Here is an 18,200-nt window from a genome sequence, read left to right as displayed (position 1 = left end):
AGCGCTCATCGAGGCTGTGTCTACCCCGCCGCCTCGAGAGAGAGAGAATATCGACTGCGCCAGAAGTTTCCAAATCCACGTGACGACGGAAAGCGGTGCCAAAAGGCTGCGAACCCCCTTTTTCGCGATTTTGAGAGTGGTGAGCATGATCCCAAGTTCCCCAGGTCGAAACTTAGTTTAGGTATAGGGGAGGGAGTTAAGGGTAATCGTAATGTGTTTTCCCTTTTACGATGTGCCGTGTGTTCCCCATTTCCATAGAGTCAAGTTCATAAATTTGTGCATGATTGTAGTTACTTTAATCTGTGCCTATGACATGTATTTTGTAATGCTTCAAACTGTTTAAAAATAAAAGCATCCATTTCATGCTATTCAGCCTGGTCTATTGAGTCCTTTCTCTGCACTACTGTTCTCTGCATCTAAGTCCAAGGTCTAGAACCGTAGGGGGAGTGGGTCGAACCACTCAAGGGTAATTATTGCACAAAGCCTGGCAGGAGACCAGAAAGAGCAAGAGAAACCCCCTACAGAAATCCCCCTACATGCCTCCAGCATTGCACAGAGCTCTGCTCACACCATGGAGCCCAACATTTCCAGTCTGCAAAGGATGGTAGACTCCTAGAGAGACCGTGGCGAGCCAGACCTGTTGAAAGGGGAATTGGGGTTGTGGTCACTGGAACCGCAGGCCGATGATTCCATCCCATATAGCCCAGCTAAAAAGGGGCTGACTGGGATGTATCCTTCCGTCTGCTTCCTCCTCTTCTGTGTCTTCCTCTCCCCTCTGTGAGTGGATGCTGTAAATCTGAAATAAAGCATAAAATGCTGGAAATACTCAGCAGCTCAGGCAGCATCTCTCCACAGATGTTGCCTGACCTATTGAGTAGTTGGAGCATTTTCTGTTGTCTCAGACGCCTTCCTTTACCATCCAAGGCCTTGCAAGCATCCAGCAGCACTCCCTACACACTTAAAAAAACTTTTAACATCTATTGCAGCAAGCCACTACTTCAATAAAATCAAAGAAAAAAGTCCAAAAGCTTAAATGTAAACTTACCTGAAAGATGTGTGTGTCCCTTTAAGAGGTGCTGACAGTGCCTCCCCTCCGTCAGTCTCTTTGCACGCTGGGTTTCCCTGGCTTGGTTATGACTAAGCGCTGAACTCAGTGTTAGGGTCGAAGTTGGCCGTGGTGACGTTAAGTCAGCGTTGCACACCGACTGACGTCACCAATCCGCCCTTTTTTTTTGCAAGGCGCTAATACTTACCGGCAGCGCTACAGGGAGGTCCAAAATGGAGGACAACGCGGGACTTGCCACCAGCTGGCGAAAGAGTGGCAGCCGTGCTCTTTCGCCATTTTTTGACGGTAATGGGTGGCGTAAAGCCCCCGAATTTTTCAGCCAAAGACTTTACTAACTCTCTTAATAATACCAAACCTCAACCAGTATCCACAACTTAAAGCTGATATACATGGTTCTTTTTACCCACCATGGAGTGTCTACGTACTACCTCCATACTGGCTGCAGCACAGTGGAGCTGATGAGCCGGAGCAAAGGTATACAGGAGCTACTCTCCATTCCCTTTGAAGTTCAACTGGGATATTACAGTCATACAGGAAAGGGAGCATTCATTCAGTGCTGACTTATTCACTTAAGTGATGATTATTGGCAAAGTCATGTCAGGGAACAAAGAGCTGAATTGTTTTCATGTTGCAGGGTTGGTTACTGGTGTGAGGGAGTATTCTTCATTTGCAAGTGGGGAAGAAGGCAGTCAGACTGTGGTGCCCAGGTAGACCGAGTCACAAAGAGAAGACTTCCGAGAGTACCTGCCCCGTACAGCTGTCTGTGAGGACTCCTCTGAGAGCATGTCGCCCTGATTTTTCTGCCCGAGTCAAGCCATGTCAAACTGCTGCAGTTGTACAGGGCCTTGGTGAGACCACATCTTGAGTATTGTGTGCAGTTTTGGTCGCCTTATCTGAGGAAGGATGTTCTTGCCATGGAGGGAGTGCAGCGAAGATTCACCAGGCTGATACCTGGGATGGCAGGAATGACGTATGAGGAGAGATTGGGTCGATTGGGCTTGCACTCGCTGGAGTTTAGAAGAATGAGAGGGGATCTCATTGAAACTTATAAAATTCTAACAGGACTAGACAGACTAGATGCAGGAAGGATGTTCCCGATGGCAGGGGAGTCCAGAACCAGGGGTCACAGTCTAAGGATAAGGGGTAAGCCATTTAGGACAGAGATGAGGAGGAATTTCTTCACCCAGAGAGTGGTGAACCTGTGGAATTCTCTGCCACACAGGGCAGTTGAGGCCAATTCATTAAATATATTCAAGAAGGAGTTAGATATATTTCTTAAGGCTAAAGGGATCAAGGGATATGGGGAGAAGGCGGGGACAGGGTACTGAATTTGGATGATCAGCCATGATCTCATTGAATGGTGGAGCAGGCTCGAGGGGCCGAATGTCCTACTCCTGCTTCTATCTTCTATGTTTCTTCTATGAATGGCAGAAGATGAAGGCATCATACCAACTTCCTACATATTGGGTGTTGACTTGAAGGATCCTCTGCGTGGTGTCACAAACTACCTGCACATCCATGGAGTGGAATCCTTTCCTTTACACAGAGGTGAGGGGGTGCTCTGTGGGTGTGCTCAATGTGATGTGGGTGTCTTAGAATATTTTAAAGTGGTTTAAATGTTCAAGTATCCCAGTGGGCTTTGCAGTTAATACATTATCCAGAAAGCAATATGAAGGAAGAGGGTGGGGATTGAATCCTTGGGGGAAATTTTTTGCAGGGTCAATGGGCGCGTTCAGTGGCGTGACGGGTGGGAAAGGAAATTTGACAGCGGGTCAGGATCCTGCTGTCAAACCACCACCGCGCACCTATCCCAGATGACGGGTCTGTCATCGGTGAACAGATATGCATATGGAGGGAGTCATGGGAGAGCCTGGGTGCAGCCGTGCTCCTCTGTGCAGTTGCTTGCCAGTGTTTGCAGCACCTCAATGCTGTAGAACACCGACAGCACAACTGTCAAACTAAATTTGCGCATGGTCCCTTTAAGGAAACCAGCTGATGGCGCGCCATCAAATGAGGTCCTCAGACCCGCTTCCTTCAACTGGCCGGGAAAGGCGCTGGTCGAGCTTAACAAGCCCAATCAGGGGGAAATCATTTTGCACAGCGGAATGGAGCCAGCAGCGGGGTCAGGACCCGCCACCGATGTCGCCCGCCCCGGACCCGCTGAGGTTGGGGAAATCGCGGCCCTTGTTCTGTGTGCTTGTGAACAAAGGAAGCTTGGGAACAGGGAATGCTGGGGTTGTCATGGCTGTAACTTTCAGCTCAAGAGGTGTCCCTTGCCTAGATAAGAAAGCTGGTTGCTAGAAGACCCACATACCCAACATGGGAAACTGCACCTGTGGATAATGGAGTCTTAATGGTGTCCGTTCCATTTCCCGCACTTCTGCTCTCATCCTTTCTCCTCCCTCCCAGAACCACGAGAGGGTTCCCCTTGTCCTCACCTTTCACCCCACCAGCCTCCACATTCAACAGATCATCCTCCGCCATTTCCGCCACCTCCAGCGTGATCCCACCACCAAACACATCTTCCCCTCCCCCCCTTTCAGCATTCCGAAGGGACCGCTCCCTCTGCAACACCCTGGTCCACTCCTCTAACACCCACAACACCCCTTCGCCCGGCACCTTCCCATGCAAGTGCAGGAGATGCAACACCTGCCCCTTTACCTCCTCCCTTCCCACTGTCCAGGGCCCCAAACACCCCTTCCAGGTGAAACAGCGATTTACTTGTACTTCTTCCAATCTAGTATACTGTATTCGCTGCTCACGATGCGGTCTCCTCTGCATTGGTAAGACCAAACGCAGATTGGGTGACCGCTTTGCGGAACACCTCCATTCAGTCTGTAAGGGTGACCCCGAGCTTCTGGTCGCCTGTCACTTTAATTCTCTGCTCCACTCCCACTCTGATCTCTCTGTCCTCGGCCGCTTACACTGTTCCAACGAAGCTCAACGTAAGCTCGAGGAACAGCACCTCATCTTTCTATTAGGTACTTTACAGCCTTCCGGACTCAACATTGAGTTCAACAATTTCAGACCATAAATTGGTCCCTGTAGTTCTTTCTTTTTTTTTCTCTTGTTTCTTCACAGGGGAACTGTTAATGTTGCTGCCATCATCATCGACACATCATCTAGAGCCATCTTTTGTTTCTTAACTTGTCCCATTGCCTTTTGCCTTGCACCATCATTCCTTTTGTCAGTCAGTCTCTCCTGCCTTCCATCCTATCACAGACCTTCTTTCTGTTCTTTCCTCCCCTCCTCCCTGCCCCTGCTTAAACATCTCTCCTCCCCGAATCTTTTCCAGTTCTGACGAAGGGTTCGACCCAAAACATTGACTCTGTTTCTCCTCTCTTCGATGCTGCTGACCTGCTGAGTGTTTCCGTTGTTATATTATATTAAATAGTGTCATCCTTGCCTTCTCTTAAATTAGAGTAATTTGTGTAATCATGTGACAGATCTGCACAAAACACTTTGGCCTAGAAATTCAGTATAGCCACGTTTGGGGCGTTACAGCCGGGCGTTCGCTAAATTTAGCGCCCGGCGCAACTTAGCGCCACCTTCGCCGATATTCAGTTGCATCGCCCCAAGAGGTTGCTGCTGCGCTAAAGCAGGTGATGCATGACTATCATAAGGCGCTAAGCTGGCGTGCCGAGGCGCTAACACCGAGGGCAGGCGCAGCGCAGGTGCGGCGAGTTTCTGAATGAAGGCAGACATGCTTGCGCCAGTCAGCTCTTAAAGGAGGAGGGTCGACTTGTTTGTCTGCCATGCCCTGCACACTGCAGCCCTGAAGCAAGGCTTGACCATTGCTGGTTCATCAGTTCTACGCCCTGGACCATGGGGAAGCCCGCTATTCTTCCAAATCCCATTGCACGCTCTTGCTGCTTGTCCAGGGTCATGGGGAAGGAGATATACTGACTGATGTAAGAAAAAGGAGACTTACCATCAAGTAACTTTAAAGTAAGCTTTAAGTAACTTATAAACACACTATATACAAGAGAGGTCTTTACCATGCCTCTGGTAGAAGCCTCTTACAATACTGAACAGACCAGTATTTATACCAGTCCAACAGGAAGTGACATTTACAGGAAGTGAGGTATGTACACAGTTCATAGTTCATAGTTCACAGGAAGTGATGACATAACTTCCCGGAAGTTAGCATTTTTATCACATTCTTCCCTCCTGCAGGATTAGGAGGCTGTGGTCTACCTTTTGGTCCGCAGCCGCCGAACAAGGAAGAGTCGCACCCGTTTGGATTCCCGTCGTAGAGGGTCACTGGTCCGCTTACATGCGGTTGGCCATTGGTCAGAGTCTGTGTGGCCTGGATTGCTCTGTGAAGGGTCGGGGAGATCATGGCTTCGAGTACGAGCCCCAATAGGTTCAAAGTCGGTCTGCCTCTGTTCAGAGGGAGGTGCAGAGCTGGTCTGTGGCGGATCAGTACTTTCATGCGCGGTACTGGGAGGGTCGCAACCTTGAGCACGGGGTTCTACCGGCACCAAGCTAGTTGGTGTCCGATCAGGATCCTGGAGAGGGGTACCCGATAGGTCCCAAGAGTTTCCTGGTGAAATGCCATCACCCGATGTCCCACTCGGTCCTGGTGGGCAGGGAGCCAGATCCCGTAATGATACGGTAGATTCTCGGCCGTCGGAATATCGTATGTTTGCATAGGTGGGGTTGGCATCGGTTAGTTCGACCTCGTCTACAAGAGGGTCATTTTTAGACGTCCGAACGTATCTTCGGAGTAATACAGGTCCAGGAGTAGTTAGCCATGACGGGAGTGATGTTCCATGAGATGAGCGACGCTGGAATCCAAAGAACCGCTCATGAGGTGTAGTATTTGTGGCTGTAGAAAGCAGGGACCGTATAGAGTGCAATGCATCCGGAAGCACTGTTTCCCATTGCTGGTCTGGTAGGCCCCGAGATCTTAAAGCGAGACGTACGGAATTCCAGATGATACCGTTATACCTCTCTACCTGCCCATTTCCGATGGGATGGTATGGTGTTGTTTTGCTTGTAGCAATTCCCCGTTCTGAGAGGTAGTCCTTGAGTTCCCTTGACATAAAGGATGGACCCCGATCTGAGTGAATATAAGCCGGCATGCCACAGAGAGAAAATACCTGCTCAAGGCAGCAGATTACTGTGGACGCCAGCATATTGGAGCAGGGGAAGGCAAACGGAAAACGTGAATATTCGTCGATCATGGTGAGCAAATATGTGTTCCGAGTTGAAGAGGGCACTGGGCCCTTAAAATCGATGCTAAGTCGTTGCATCGGTTGGGTTGCATGTATGAGTATACCATCTGAGGGGCGGAAGAACTGAGGTTTTAATTCCGCACAAAGCCGGCATTCTGAGCATATTTTTTTTACATCTCCAGTGGAAAAAGGGAGATTCCGTGATCGTACGAAATGTAGCATGCGCGTAACGCCAGGATGACACAAACCATTGTGGACATCCATGAGAGTGGAGGATGACATAGTGGAGCAGAATGCCCGTGTGAGGGTGTCCGGGGCCACATTCTCCTTGCCAGGCCGATAGAGAATGGTATAACCAAAAGAGGCCAGTTCCATCCTCCAAAGTTGTATTTTATTATTCTTAATTTTGGTTCGTTTTCGATTATCGAGCATGAAGGCGACTGATCGTTGGTCCGTGATCAATGTAAAGTGCTGGCGAGCTAGAAAATGGTTTCACTTCCGTACTGCCTCTATGATGGCTGTGGCTTCTTTCTCAACCGGAGGATAATGTAGCTCGGCACCTTGTAAGGTCCTGGACATAAATGCTACAGGACGACCTTCCTGATTCAGAGTAGCCGAGATCGCCACCTCCGAGGCATCACATTCAACCACGAAAGGGAGATTCTCATCGATGGAGTGAAGAGCCGCTTTCTCCAACTGTTTTTTGAGAAGGTTAAAGGCTGCAACAGCCGCTGTTCCCAGTGGAAATGATCTAGCATGCAGCAAGGGTTGGATTTTGTCCGAAAAATGAGGAATCCATTTAGCGTAGTATGCAAACAGACCGAGAGCCCGACGTAAAGAAGCCGGATTCTTAGGTGACGGGAGCTCTTGGAGCGGGCGAAGTCTTTCTGGGTCTGGCTTAATGATACCATTGCCTACACAGTAGCCAAGGATGTTGATGGTCGGTTGCGACTCAACAGATTTGGATTCATTCAGGGTCAAATTACGGCGATGGAGGGCATCCCGAAATTTTTGGAGGTTGGAGTCGTGTTCCTGTTGATCGTGACCTGCAATGGTAATGTTATCAAGATAGGGAAAAGTGTCCCTTAGGTTTTCCTGCTTAACCAGGCCATCCATTGCCCGTTGAAAGACAGCCACTCCATTAGTAACCCCGAATGGGAGGCGACGAAATTGGTACAGCCGTCCATTAGCCTCAAAGGCTGTGTACTGCTTATCTGAGACCTTCAAGGGTAACTGATGATAGGCACTTTTTAAATCGTAAGTTGAGAACACTTTGTATTCGGCCAGTTTATTAACCATATCATCAATGCGTGGCAATGGGTAGGCGTCCAAGTCGGTATATTGATTGATGGTTTGTGAATAATCGATGCATAGTCGCTGTTTGTGAGGTTTTAGAGGGTTCTTGACAATGACGACTTGAGCCCGCCAGGGCGACGAACATGGTTCAATGATATCCTCTGCTAGAAGTCGAGAGATTTCAGCCGCAATAAAAGATTGGTCTCCCTGATTAAAGCGCCGCGATTTCGTTATTATCGGTTGGCATTGAGGCGGAATACTGGCAAATAATGAGGGTTCATCAAGTGAAGCTGCTGATAATGCACAAAATGGTAATTTAGATGGTATATTAGAAATAGTAAGTCCGGGTTTGGATCCACCAAACTCAATGGTGAGTTTCTTATGCTGTTTTTGGAAGTCCAGCCCTAAGAGGAGATCACTACATAAGTCTTTGAGCACTGAAAGTCGGGTGGAGGGATACATACGACCATGAAGTGTCATATCAACAACACAAAAGCCGGAGATTCTGGTATTAAGTGATGACTGGGCCATCGCAATTGCCTGGTCCGATGGGAAGACATGTAGTTTCAATTTCGCAACAATCTGTTCCTTAATGAAACTATCAGTACTTCCTGAGTCAATTAAGGCATCTAAGGTATGCCCTTTAATTGAAATTTTTGTGGCTGCCTGAGACAGGTTCTGTGGGCAAGCAGCTGTAATTGGTGTCGTTGCACAGAGAGTGGCTAAAACTCTCGGTGTGCTTCTTCGGGAGAGAGCTCGAGAGGAAGCTTGATAGGTCCTAGCTGGAGCATCTTGATAGGCCCTAATTGGGGCAGTTTGGTAGGCCTTAGCTGGATTGGCCCTCGTAGAGGCCCTTGATAGGCAAACTTTAGCAAAGTGTCCTTTTTTCCCGCAATAACTGCAGATTGCATTGCGAGCAGGGCAGGTTTTCCTAGGGTGAAAAGCATCTCCACAAAAGAAGCATTCCTTCCTAGATTGCCAAGAGGCTGCTAAAGTGGGGTCGTCCTCCTCTTCTTCATCAGAATTATCAGAATTAGATTCCCCCATGATAGGGTTCACCTGAGACCGCTTGAATTGTCTGGTTGCAGCTACAGCAGCAGATCGAGATCTGGGCAGCTGATAGAGGTCTGCATTTCTCTTTGCCAAATCCAGTGAACAAGCTAGTTCAAAAGCTTTTTGTAGCTCAAGTGTTTTACTTTCTAGTAGACGCTGGCGTATAAATGGAGAGGCAATCCCGCAGATGAAAGCATCACGAATCATTTCTTGGCGGTACAGCTCAGCTGAGGCTGCCTGAAAGTTACAATCTACGCTGAGCCTGCGAAGTTCTTGCAGGAATTCGTCAATTGATTCCCCTGGCCCTTGTCGGGCTGTGGCCAGTAGATGTCTAGCATAGACCTCATTTGGGGTCTTCGCATACAGTTTCTTAAGTGCCCGAATCACCTCTTCGTAATTATCCCAGTCATCAACATATTCGAACACTTTTGGGGTCACATAATTGACAAGTATCTTCAATTTAGCAGGAGCATCCACTTTACATTCATCCAGAAAATTCTCAAAAGTACGATACCAATGCTTCCATACCCTGCCAGCTGCTGGTGTATTCGGGTCCAAGTCCAGACGAATAGGTCTAAGGATTTTCTCCATGATGGGTGGTTCCCTGGATCCTTAACTTCCGAGTTTGTCTGAAGGTCTAGTATTTGTCAGTGTAAATACTAAGTTACTTAAATTGATGTAAGAAAAAGGAGACTTACCATCAAGTAACTTTAAAGTAAGCTTTAAGTAACTTATAAACACACTATATACAAGAGAGGTCTTTACCATGCCTCTGGTAGAAGCCTCTTACAATACTGAACAGACCAGTATTTATACCAGTCCAACAGGAAGTGACATTTACAGGAAGTGAGGTATGTACACAGTTCATAGTTCATAGTTCACAGGAAGTGATGACATAACTTCCCGGAAGTTAGCATTTTTATCACACTGACGTCTCCTTCTGAAAAGGGCATTGTTCACCTGGCGGATGCAGCAATGTACCGCGAACTGGGAGATGTTGGCAATGTCCCCAGTAGTGGATTGGAAGGAGCCGGTGGCATAGAAGTTGAGAGCCACCGTCACCTACACTGCCACCGACAGAAACGTCCTGCTCCTCAGCTGTGGCTGCAGATCTGTGCGAAGCAGGTGGCAGACCTCAGTGACCACCTCCCTTCTGAATCGCAGCCTCCGAACACACTGCTCCTCAGACATGTTCAGGTATGAGAACTGCTGGCGATATGCCCTGGGTGGGTAAGGCCTCCTGTGCCGACGCCTGTTGGCCCTTCTCCGTCTGGCCATGACTGGCACTCTCTCACGGCGTCTCTGATCCCTTTGAATGCAATGTAGAAAGCCAACGTTTCCACCCATTGCAGCCCCCATTATATGTGGCGACTCAAGGCTATGGCACTGAAAGTTAAATCCAAGTGCAAAGCTCTGGCCTGAAGCCAGAAGTACCTGTGCGAGCGCTGAGTCAAAGCAGAAAGCTCTCTGCCTTTGTCTCTCTCCAAATATCCATCTCTCACACAGGATTGGCACAAAATGGCTGCCACTTATAATGCAGGAGGAGTCCCCTTTAAATAGCGCCCCCTGCACCCCGCAGCGACTGGGAACCGTTCCCCTCTACCAGTCGCTGGGGGCGCCAGGCGCAAAGAAGGGCGGCGCCACTGAAGTTCCGGTTCGGGGCGCACCAAGGGCATTGCACCATGAAATGACGTCACGATCTGTGCACGCAGCTGAGCAGGCGCTGCGGTTTAGCGCCACCGCTAAATCTTGAGTAAAGTTCGCGAGAGGCGCAGATCGCGCCGCGCCCGGGCGCTAGCTACTTAGCACCCCACTTCTCCTCCTCCTAAGGCGCTAGCGGCTGGCGCTAACAACTGAATTTCTAGGCTTTTAGCCTTCTTACCCTCACAAAGGAGACCAGGAGCATTAGAAGTGGCGCTCAAGGCAAATAACTCTTGTTAGAGATAGTTGAACAGCAAACTTACTGATTTCCAGTCACAGCATGACGAATAAGACACTGAATTCCTTAATGAGATAAGATCAGTTGGAATGATAGTTTTATTTATAATATCTCAACAAAAATGTAAACAGAGTAGGATTCTTATCGTGAATATTTCTGTTTTCATTGATAATACTCATGAAAACCGGATATATTCATTAAAACCTTGAACAAGCACTTATTTGAATCTTGTTAGCTGTCACTAGGGAGACTTCTTCAATATATCTACACAGACATGAATACTTAGTGCATGATCAAGCAGACCATCTGCTGGCTTCAAATCCAGCATCAGCTGAGTGTCAGCCATGGCTCAGTTGGTAGCGCTCTCACATCCGAGTCAAGAAGGTTGTGGATTTACGTCCCACGCCAGATGCTTGCAGCAAATAATCTAGGCTGACACTTCAGCGCAGTACTGAGGGAGCCCTGCACTGTCAGTGGGTGCCATCTTTTGACTGTGATGTTTAAAAAAAAAGACTTGTATTTCTATAGCGCCTTTCACGACCACCGGACGTCCCAAAGCTCTTTGCGGCCAATGAAGGACTTTTTGAAGTGTAGTCACTGTTGCAATGTAAGGAAAAAAAACAAAGTCCAGTCTGCCCTCTCGGGTGGATGTAAAAGATCACATGGCACTAATTTGAAGAAGAGTAGGGGAGTTCTCCCCGCAGGGGAGTCCTGCAAAATATTCATACCTCAACCAACATCACTAAAACAGATTATTTGGTCATTAGCTTGTTTCTGTTTGTGGGAGCTTGCCACGTTTCCTACAGTACGACAGTGACTACACTTCAAAAGTAGTTCATTGGCTGTAGAGCGCGTCGGGGTGACCTGGGGTATAAATGCAAGTCCTTCCTTTCTTTTCAAATCCATTTTATCTCTGCTAACAAGCTGTGGAAGAATTCAGTGGCATCCCCTTTGGGGCGCTAACTTCGCCGTAGCGCCACGAAAAAGTGAACGCCCCTGCACTGTAAATTCAGTGGTAGCGCCCCAAGCAGGAGGCGGAGCGCTACTGAAAGCACACCCCCTCCTTCCTGGGGCGCTACCATTGAATATCGCGGCGCTACGTGCAAGGGCGCCACGCGCAGGCCTCCCTCCCCTGATTAAAGGGGAGGGGCCTAGCACTGCGCGCACCGGGCCCTAGCGCAGCGCGCACCGGGGCCCTGCTGGACCACCGGAGAGTGGAGTGCCAGAAAAACAGCCCGGCACTCAAGAGGAGCGCCGAGCTGAGCGATCGCGGCTGGCACCCTGCATGTAAAAGCAGAAGGGGGCAGGTGCTGGCAGGCGGCCAAAAAAAAATGGCCACCCGGCACCTGCCCTTTAATTCGCGCCGCCGCAGCCACAAAAGTACCACCCTGACCCTGTGGGACATAGCGTCCGGCGGTAGGTCAGGGGGCGCGACTGAAGTTTGCGGCTGGGGCGCGAGCTGGGCGTGCCAGCTACTGCCACCGCTGAATTTCGCGGGAGGTGTTAGCGGTGCCGCGCGCAGGCACTAGGAGCTTTACACCGGGGTGCTAACAGGAAGAGCAAAGCAACCCAATTTCCCCCCCACCCCGTGTATCTTTTGGTACGGGATGAAAGCAGTGCAGGTGACCAGAAATGGAACAAAACCTGATTCAGAGCTGTAGACGCACTTTAGCACTTTTATATCTTTGAAGATTTTTAATTTCTGCACTCAACGCACATGTGAAATGGTGTAATCCCAGAAAGCTTCAGAATGTGAACGTGGATTGCAGCAACTTTAAAGCACTGCTGAATTTACTAAGCTGGTAAAGAAACATTATAAATGAGAAACATGACATGCACAAGAGGTGCATTGTGTACAAGGCTGGAAGTGGAGAAAGATTTAAATAAAGCAGAGGATCCTAAATGCTGATATATTAGGCTACAATATTAACTCCAATATGGCTGCAATTTCTAAAGCAAACAAATCAGTTTAAGTTGGGAGGATGTTTATTTGCAGCCTATAGGCACCTAAAAGTGGTGCCATTGAAACAAAAGTTATCCACATTGCAATAGTATTAATAATATTTTATCGCACATACATACACAAATCCTTGCTGACAGAATGTGGTATTAAGATTTATTATCTAATACATAACAATTCCATTGTCACAAAGTTGAGCGATTTACCAAAGCAAGGCCCCATTGCAAATGGGCAATAACACAGAAAACTACCAACTACTAGACACTGTGGGGTAGATTTTAACTATTGGGCTGATCAATAGTGCCAGCGGGAGATCCAGCCCATTTTGAGGGTCGAGCCTTATTAACATATCGGGGAGGGGCAACGATTGCCATTATTCTGCTCCTGCTGGCCCCATGAAAATAATTTTAGCTCTTACAGCAGAAGAGGCCTGAAAAAAGTATCACCAGGATTGACTGAGCAGAGTGTCCACGGCCTGTATTCTGCCCAGTCGACATTAGGGGTCTTACCTACATCATAGGACCCCCCACCTGGCAGAGATTAATGAGGCTCCTGCCTCATTCAGGCTGCTGCCTGGGCCACCCAGCAGAAGGCCCCAGGATCAATGGTGGCGGAGCGGCGAAAGTGGGCGGTTAGTCCACCACCTCTACTTTAACTCTGCTACTGCCCCATTTCTGCCGGCCAGAAGTTCAAATCTCCCCCTGCGTGTTACAGTCAAATCAATGCAACGTTACAATGGGCAATCTTTACAGAGGCAAAAACATGGCTCATTATAATGACATGGGGTAGACTTTCAAACTTGCCACTCGGGCATAAAATTGGCTTGGCAGATTGGCCAACACTCTTCATCACTTCTCCTTGGTAAAGGATCTTTCAAACCCTCCCTTGTGTCTCACCTTGTGGGCTTGTATAGGTCTGCCCTGCCCTAGGAGGCCAGGCCACACTTTTGTCTTTTCCACTTGCCCTCGACCAAATGATTGATTCGCCTTTTACATTCTTCACATTCACCTCCCTGATTGCTGAGTGAAGTACCATGGTGCTCATGGAAAAGCAACAGGTTAAGAGCATTTAGGAATTCTTTGGAAAGATTGAGTGGCATTCAGGCCAATTTTAAAAAAAAAATACTTAAACACTGGTTAGGAAAAGACTCAATTTAAACCTTCAATTACAGAGTAGCATTTTACTTTGAGGGCAATAATTTACGTAATATAAAACTTTAATCATGCAGAATAGTGTTTTGTTTATTGTTCCATAGAAACTGCAGTTAACTTCATTTAAGTGCATTCATTCAATCAATCAATTGATCGCCCCTGTTCAAAAAGTTGAAGAATAGCTAATTTCCTGGTAATCCTACTCCTTTTTGTGATGCTGGAGGATGACCGCCTCTAGTCACCAATATAAACCACTGGTCCCGGCTTTCACTAAGGTCCCAGATGCCTAGTTGCCCCCCCAGCTCGCACTTCTAACAGATTGCAGTGTAAAATTAATTGGAGCTGAAGGGTGAGGGGCGAAATCCAGCAAATTCTGGGTCATTGTGTCAGACACTTCTGATTCTCTGCTGTGCTCGCTGCAACGTCCGCTGATCAGTTCTCCAGGAAATGTTGGCGTAAATTCAGCCACTGGAGAATCGGGAAGTGCAACCATTTAACTTGCGGCGTTGGAGGCCACTTGTGCCGTTCCAGGATGTTCCGCGCCAGAATGCTCGACCAGGCTGCAACTACGGTTCAAAGATCAGTGGGTGGAGTGTGCTAGGCATTGCTGGAATTCCACAGCTGACTTCACCTCCTTGCAGGTCACGTTTGGGTCAATCACAAAAGGAGATCTGCATAGGCACACTTGGACCAGCTGTGACACCGCTGCTAACAGTAAAGAAAGATTCCGTACACCGTTATTAAGAGTTTCCCGAGAGTCCACCTGGGCACTTTTAAAGTGCGGCTTGTCACCGGGCTGGAGTTACCCTGCGGCCAGGAGGACCTCCTTGTGGGCCTGCTCCTGGGCCTGGCTAAAAGAGCCATCAATTGGTCCAGGCAGCGGGCGGTCGAGGGGGTCGTCCAGCCGGATTGCCTGCCTCTCTTCCGCGGCCATGTTCGCGCCCGGGTGACCCTGGAGATGGAGCACGCGGTGTCTGCCGGCGCGCTTGAGTATTTCCGCGACCGGTGGGCGCCGCGGGGACTGGAGTGCATTATCAACCCGGAAAACCAAATTTTAATTTGATTTGTTAAGTTTTAGTTGAACTTTTGTTTATTTACAGTCCAATTGGGTTTTTTTTTGGGTCCAAATAAAAAGAGTACCCTGCGGCCAGTGAGATGGCCTGCTCGCGAGGGTTTCTACACAATCTTGGCTCTCATATGGCCGACAGTCAGATTAAACTCTCAAATTAAACTGCCGCCTCCGCACCATTGCGAGCTATCGAAAGTACTTTGCATCGACAGAAAATTGGCAGTGTACCTACACTCTTAAACTTATGTTTGGAACTTAGTCTTGCAGTTCATGAAGTCTGACACTTACAGAAAGTGTTTGCTATACCCAAGACCTTCAGATTTGCATTGTTCACTATTAAGTGCGCATCCTTACCCAATATCTAAGCAATTGTACATTACCAGTTACCCGCTGTTTCTGTTAATTGCACATTCATGGAATGCCTTCAACTAACAGCTGGATCATATAATTTTAGTCTTCATGTTATATAGTTCTGTAAAATCTATTACACTGGGGATTCTTCCGCGACCGGTGGGCGCCGCGGGGATTGGAGTGCATCGTCACCCCGGCCAGTGAAATTTTAATTTAATTTGTTAAGGTTCTTTTAAAGTTTTATTAGTTACAGTTTCTTTGTTTTAAGTGCACCAATCAAATGAGTACACTGGGGATTCGAATGGTACTCTGCATGTTTTTGATGATTGAATTTTGTAATTCAAAGCTGGTTGTAGGCTATTTTCAGTTACCTTAAGACAATTGGACTCTATAACTTATATATCCCATAATAATTACTTCACAATTAAGTTTTGCAAAGAATAAACTAAGGCAGCTGATTCAGTTAATTAAATTATTTTAACCTTTTTAGCGCTCGGGACATTTCTAAAACCGTGCACAACTAATCTATTTATATAAATATTGATCTTCCTTGCATCGTACTGTTGAGATTGGGCGGTGATGTCATCTGTTAGTTTGTGCTATATTCTGCAGGTTTGTTATACTCTGTTAGTTTGTGTTATATTCTGTTAGTTTGTGTTGCATTTAGTCGGTTGTAATTCTAAGTTTCTAATTTACTCTAGTAAAATTCCTTTGCACTTAGTGTAGATTATTCACAGCACCGTGAACAGTTTGTCGCTTCAGCAATGTTTCTCTAAATTTAAACCTTAAGCAGCAAAATAAGCGTCGCCTCTTTGACCAACGTGTCCAACCCCTGCTGGAGCAGGGAGTGGTATTCTAAAAGACCAATGTGAAGGTGGCTGTGATCTAACGAATCTGTACCTCAGAAACCATCCCGGTGTGAAAGGTGCACTCATTCTCTCGGATATTATTTCCAGACACAGCGTGTCGTTTGCAACAAGTGTTATTTTCCTTTAATTGTTTAAGATGTTTGTTGATGTTGGGGTTGTAGGGTATAGAAAGAAACGGGTCAGATTGTTTTCCTAATACAGTTCTTCCTATTTGACATAACCAATTCTAGCCTCACGGGCAACACATGATGAAACTACAGCCTCCTTTTCTCATGTTAAGTAATTCCCCCATTATATTGAATTCAATAGTAATATAAAATCTTTTCAATGTCTGAATCTTGTTTTTGCCCCCAATATGCAAAGCAATGATATATCGCCCATCCTCGTACAATGACTTTCTGCTTTGATGTGAAGGCTGTGCCAGCACAGACACGGACTCACGTCTCGGTGATAGTACAGCTACAGACCTCTAACTTTAAGACCTACAAGTGCAATCGCCAGCTGCATCTTACCAGGGTTCCTCAGCTTCCTGTTCCTGGAGACCGAGATGATGACTAGCACGTTGCCCAGGATGTCCACCACGACGGTGATGATCAGCACCGTGGCCAGAGTGGTGGTGAGCCCGGCCGAAGGAGGACGCTCAGAGTGCCAGGGGACAAGCTCGGAACAGTTCCCACCTTCCGACATCTCCGGGACCTGCTGCTTTCATCCGGCGGCCCCCTGGCAAACCTCCAACCTCTTCCTCCTTTGATGGCCCAAGCAAAAAAAAAAACACGCTTCTGCCCTGCCCCAAGTGTCGATTCGCTGATCGAAAATGGACTTCCTTATGGGAGGTCACCCCAGTGCACTGGCTCTGTCATATAGAGTCATCATCCTGTAACTTGTGTTAGTTCAACGAAGTTGACTCAAAAGTGCCTTCATTTTTAGTTTCGAGTATCATCCTGCTTTTAGATTAGTGACAGTGTCCAAAGATGCCGACTTAGTTTTGGGGCTGCGATGCTGGACTCGTGCTGTTCCGGTCCTATCTGAGGGACTGAGAACATGCGCAAGTGTTGTGCTGCTTTATACAGCAGTCATTTCCCCACCCTGGTGTTTGTAACTGTCAGGAGTCAGGACTCTTTCGTTGACACTGTCTTCTCAACTTTTTCCATTTACACACCTCCCTGAACCTTTTATTGTGATGAGTCCACCGAGACGACAGCGTCACTCCGATGGACAACCTGTTGTAACGCTGGCCACCCCTCCTCCCTGTATCCACATAGCTTTCTCAGTCCGCCCACTCTGAGCATAGAGTGAAAAACGCGTGGAAACAGCGCCATCCAGTGAAACTCAAAACAGCAATCACCAGCAGTCTGAAGCAAGCTTCCATCCCAATGCTTTATCTCCTCCACCACCCAATCTTTAATCAGCTTTTCAAATACATCTAACCAGTGCATCTTAGAATCATAGAATAGTACAGCACAGAATGAGGCCATTCGGCCCATCGAGTCTGCGCCGGCTCTTTCGAAGAGCAATCCAGTTCGTCCCACTCCCCTGCTCTTTCCCCATATCCCTGCAACTTTTTCTCCAAGTATTTATCCAATTCCCTTTTGAAGGCTGTTATTGAATCTGTGTCCACCGCCCTATCAGGCAGCGCATTCCAAATCCTAACCACTCGTTGCATAAAAAAGTTTTTCCTCGTGTCGCCTCTGGTTCGTTTGCCAATCGCCTTAAATCTGTGCCCTCTGGTTATCGACCTTTCTCAGTCCGTTCTTGTCGCTCAACAGCATTGCGTCATTTTCCAGTGAGAATCTATATTCTCTTTGTCTGTCTGTATCTGTGGCCAGAATGATTGGGCTATGATTGACAGAGGTTCCGTCAATCAGAAGATGAAGTTTGCCTAAATCATAAATCATTGCAATCTCTTGAAACCCCAATCCCAAATCACAATCATCGATCAGGACATAAGTGGTCTTTATTTCCAAACAATTCACTGCTAATTGCACCGGAAATTCTAACCATGCGTTTTAGAATGGAGCTTAAGATGATGAAGAGACGGGATTGTGTCTGTATAGGCAGCTTGTTTCGACTAAATAGGTTAGGGAGGACCAGGGTCACAATCTCAAATTATGTAAAGGTAGAACTAGGTTAGATGTCAGGAGGTGGTTCTTTTCCCAGAGAATAGTGGGCCTGTAAAACAGGCTGCCGGCTCCTGTGGTGAATGCTGATTCACTGAATTCCTTCAAGCGAGAGCTGGACCTGTTTCTGGCTAAGGTGGAGATCACGC

At 47.6% G+C, this 18,200-nt stretch overlaps 1 protein-coding gene across 1 annotated transcript in view; it reads right to left on the bottom strand.

Annotated features, from left to right (window-relative positions):
* Window positions 1-17,058, bottom strand: part of LOC147125337 (melatonin receptor type 1B-like) — a 163,787-nt gene extending 146,729 nt beyond the window's left edge. The window contains exon 1 of the mRNA XM_086001653.1: window positions 16,447-17,058. Within this exon, the coding sequence (XP_085857779.1) occupies window positions 16,447-16,621 (175 nt within the window). The 5' untranslated portion in view covers window positions 16,622-17,058. The remainder of the gene's footprint in view (window positions 1-16,446) is intronic.
* Window positions 17,059-18,200: the final 1,142 nt, after the last annotated feature.

The sequence above is a fragment of the Somniosus microcephalus genome, chromosome 1 (genome assembly GCF_052327205.1).
Source record: "Somniosus microcephalus isolate GS21.2 chromosome 1, FLI_Smic_1.0, whole genome shotgun sequence".
Taxonomy (NCBI): domain Eukaryota; kingdom Metazoa; phylum Chordata; class Chondrichthyes; order Squaliformes; family Somniosidae; genus Somniosus; species Somniosus microcephalus.
Note: the sequence above shows the minus strand (reverse complement) of the source record. Positions and strands in the feature narration are given on the sequence as shown.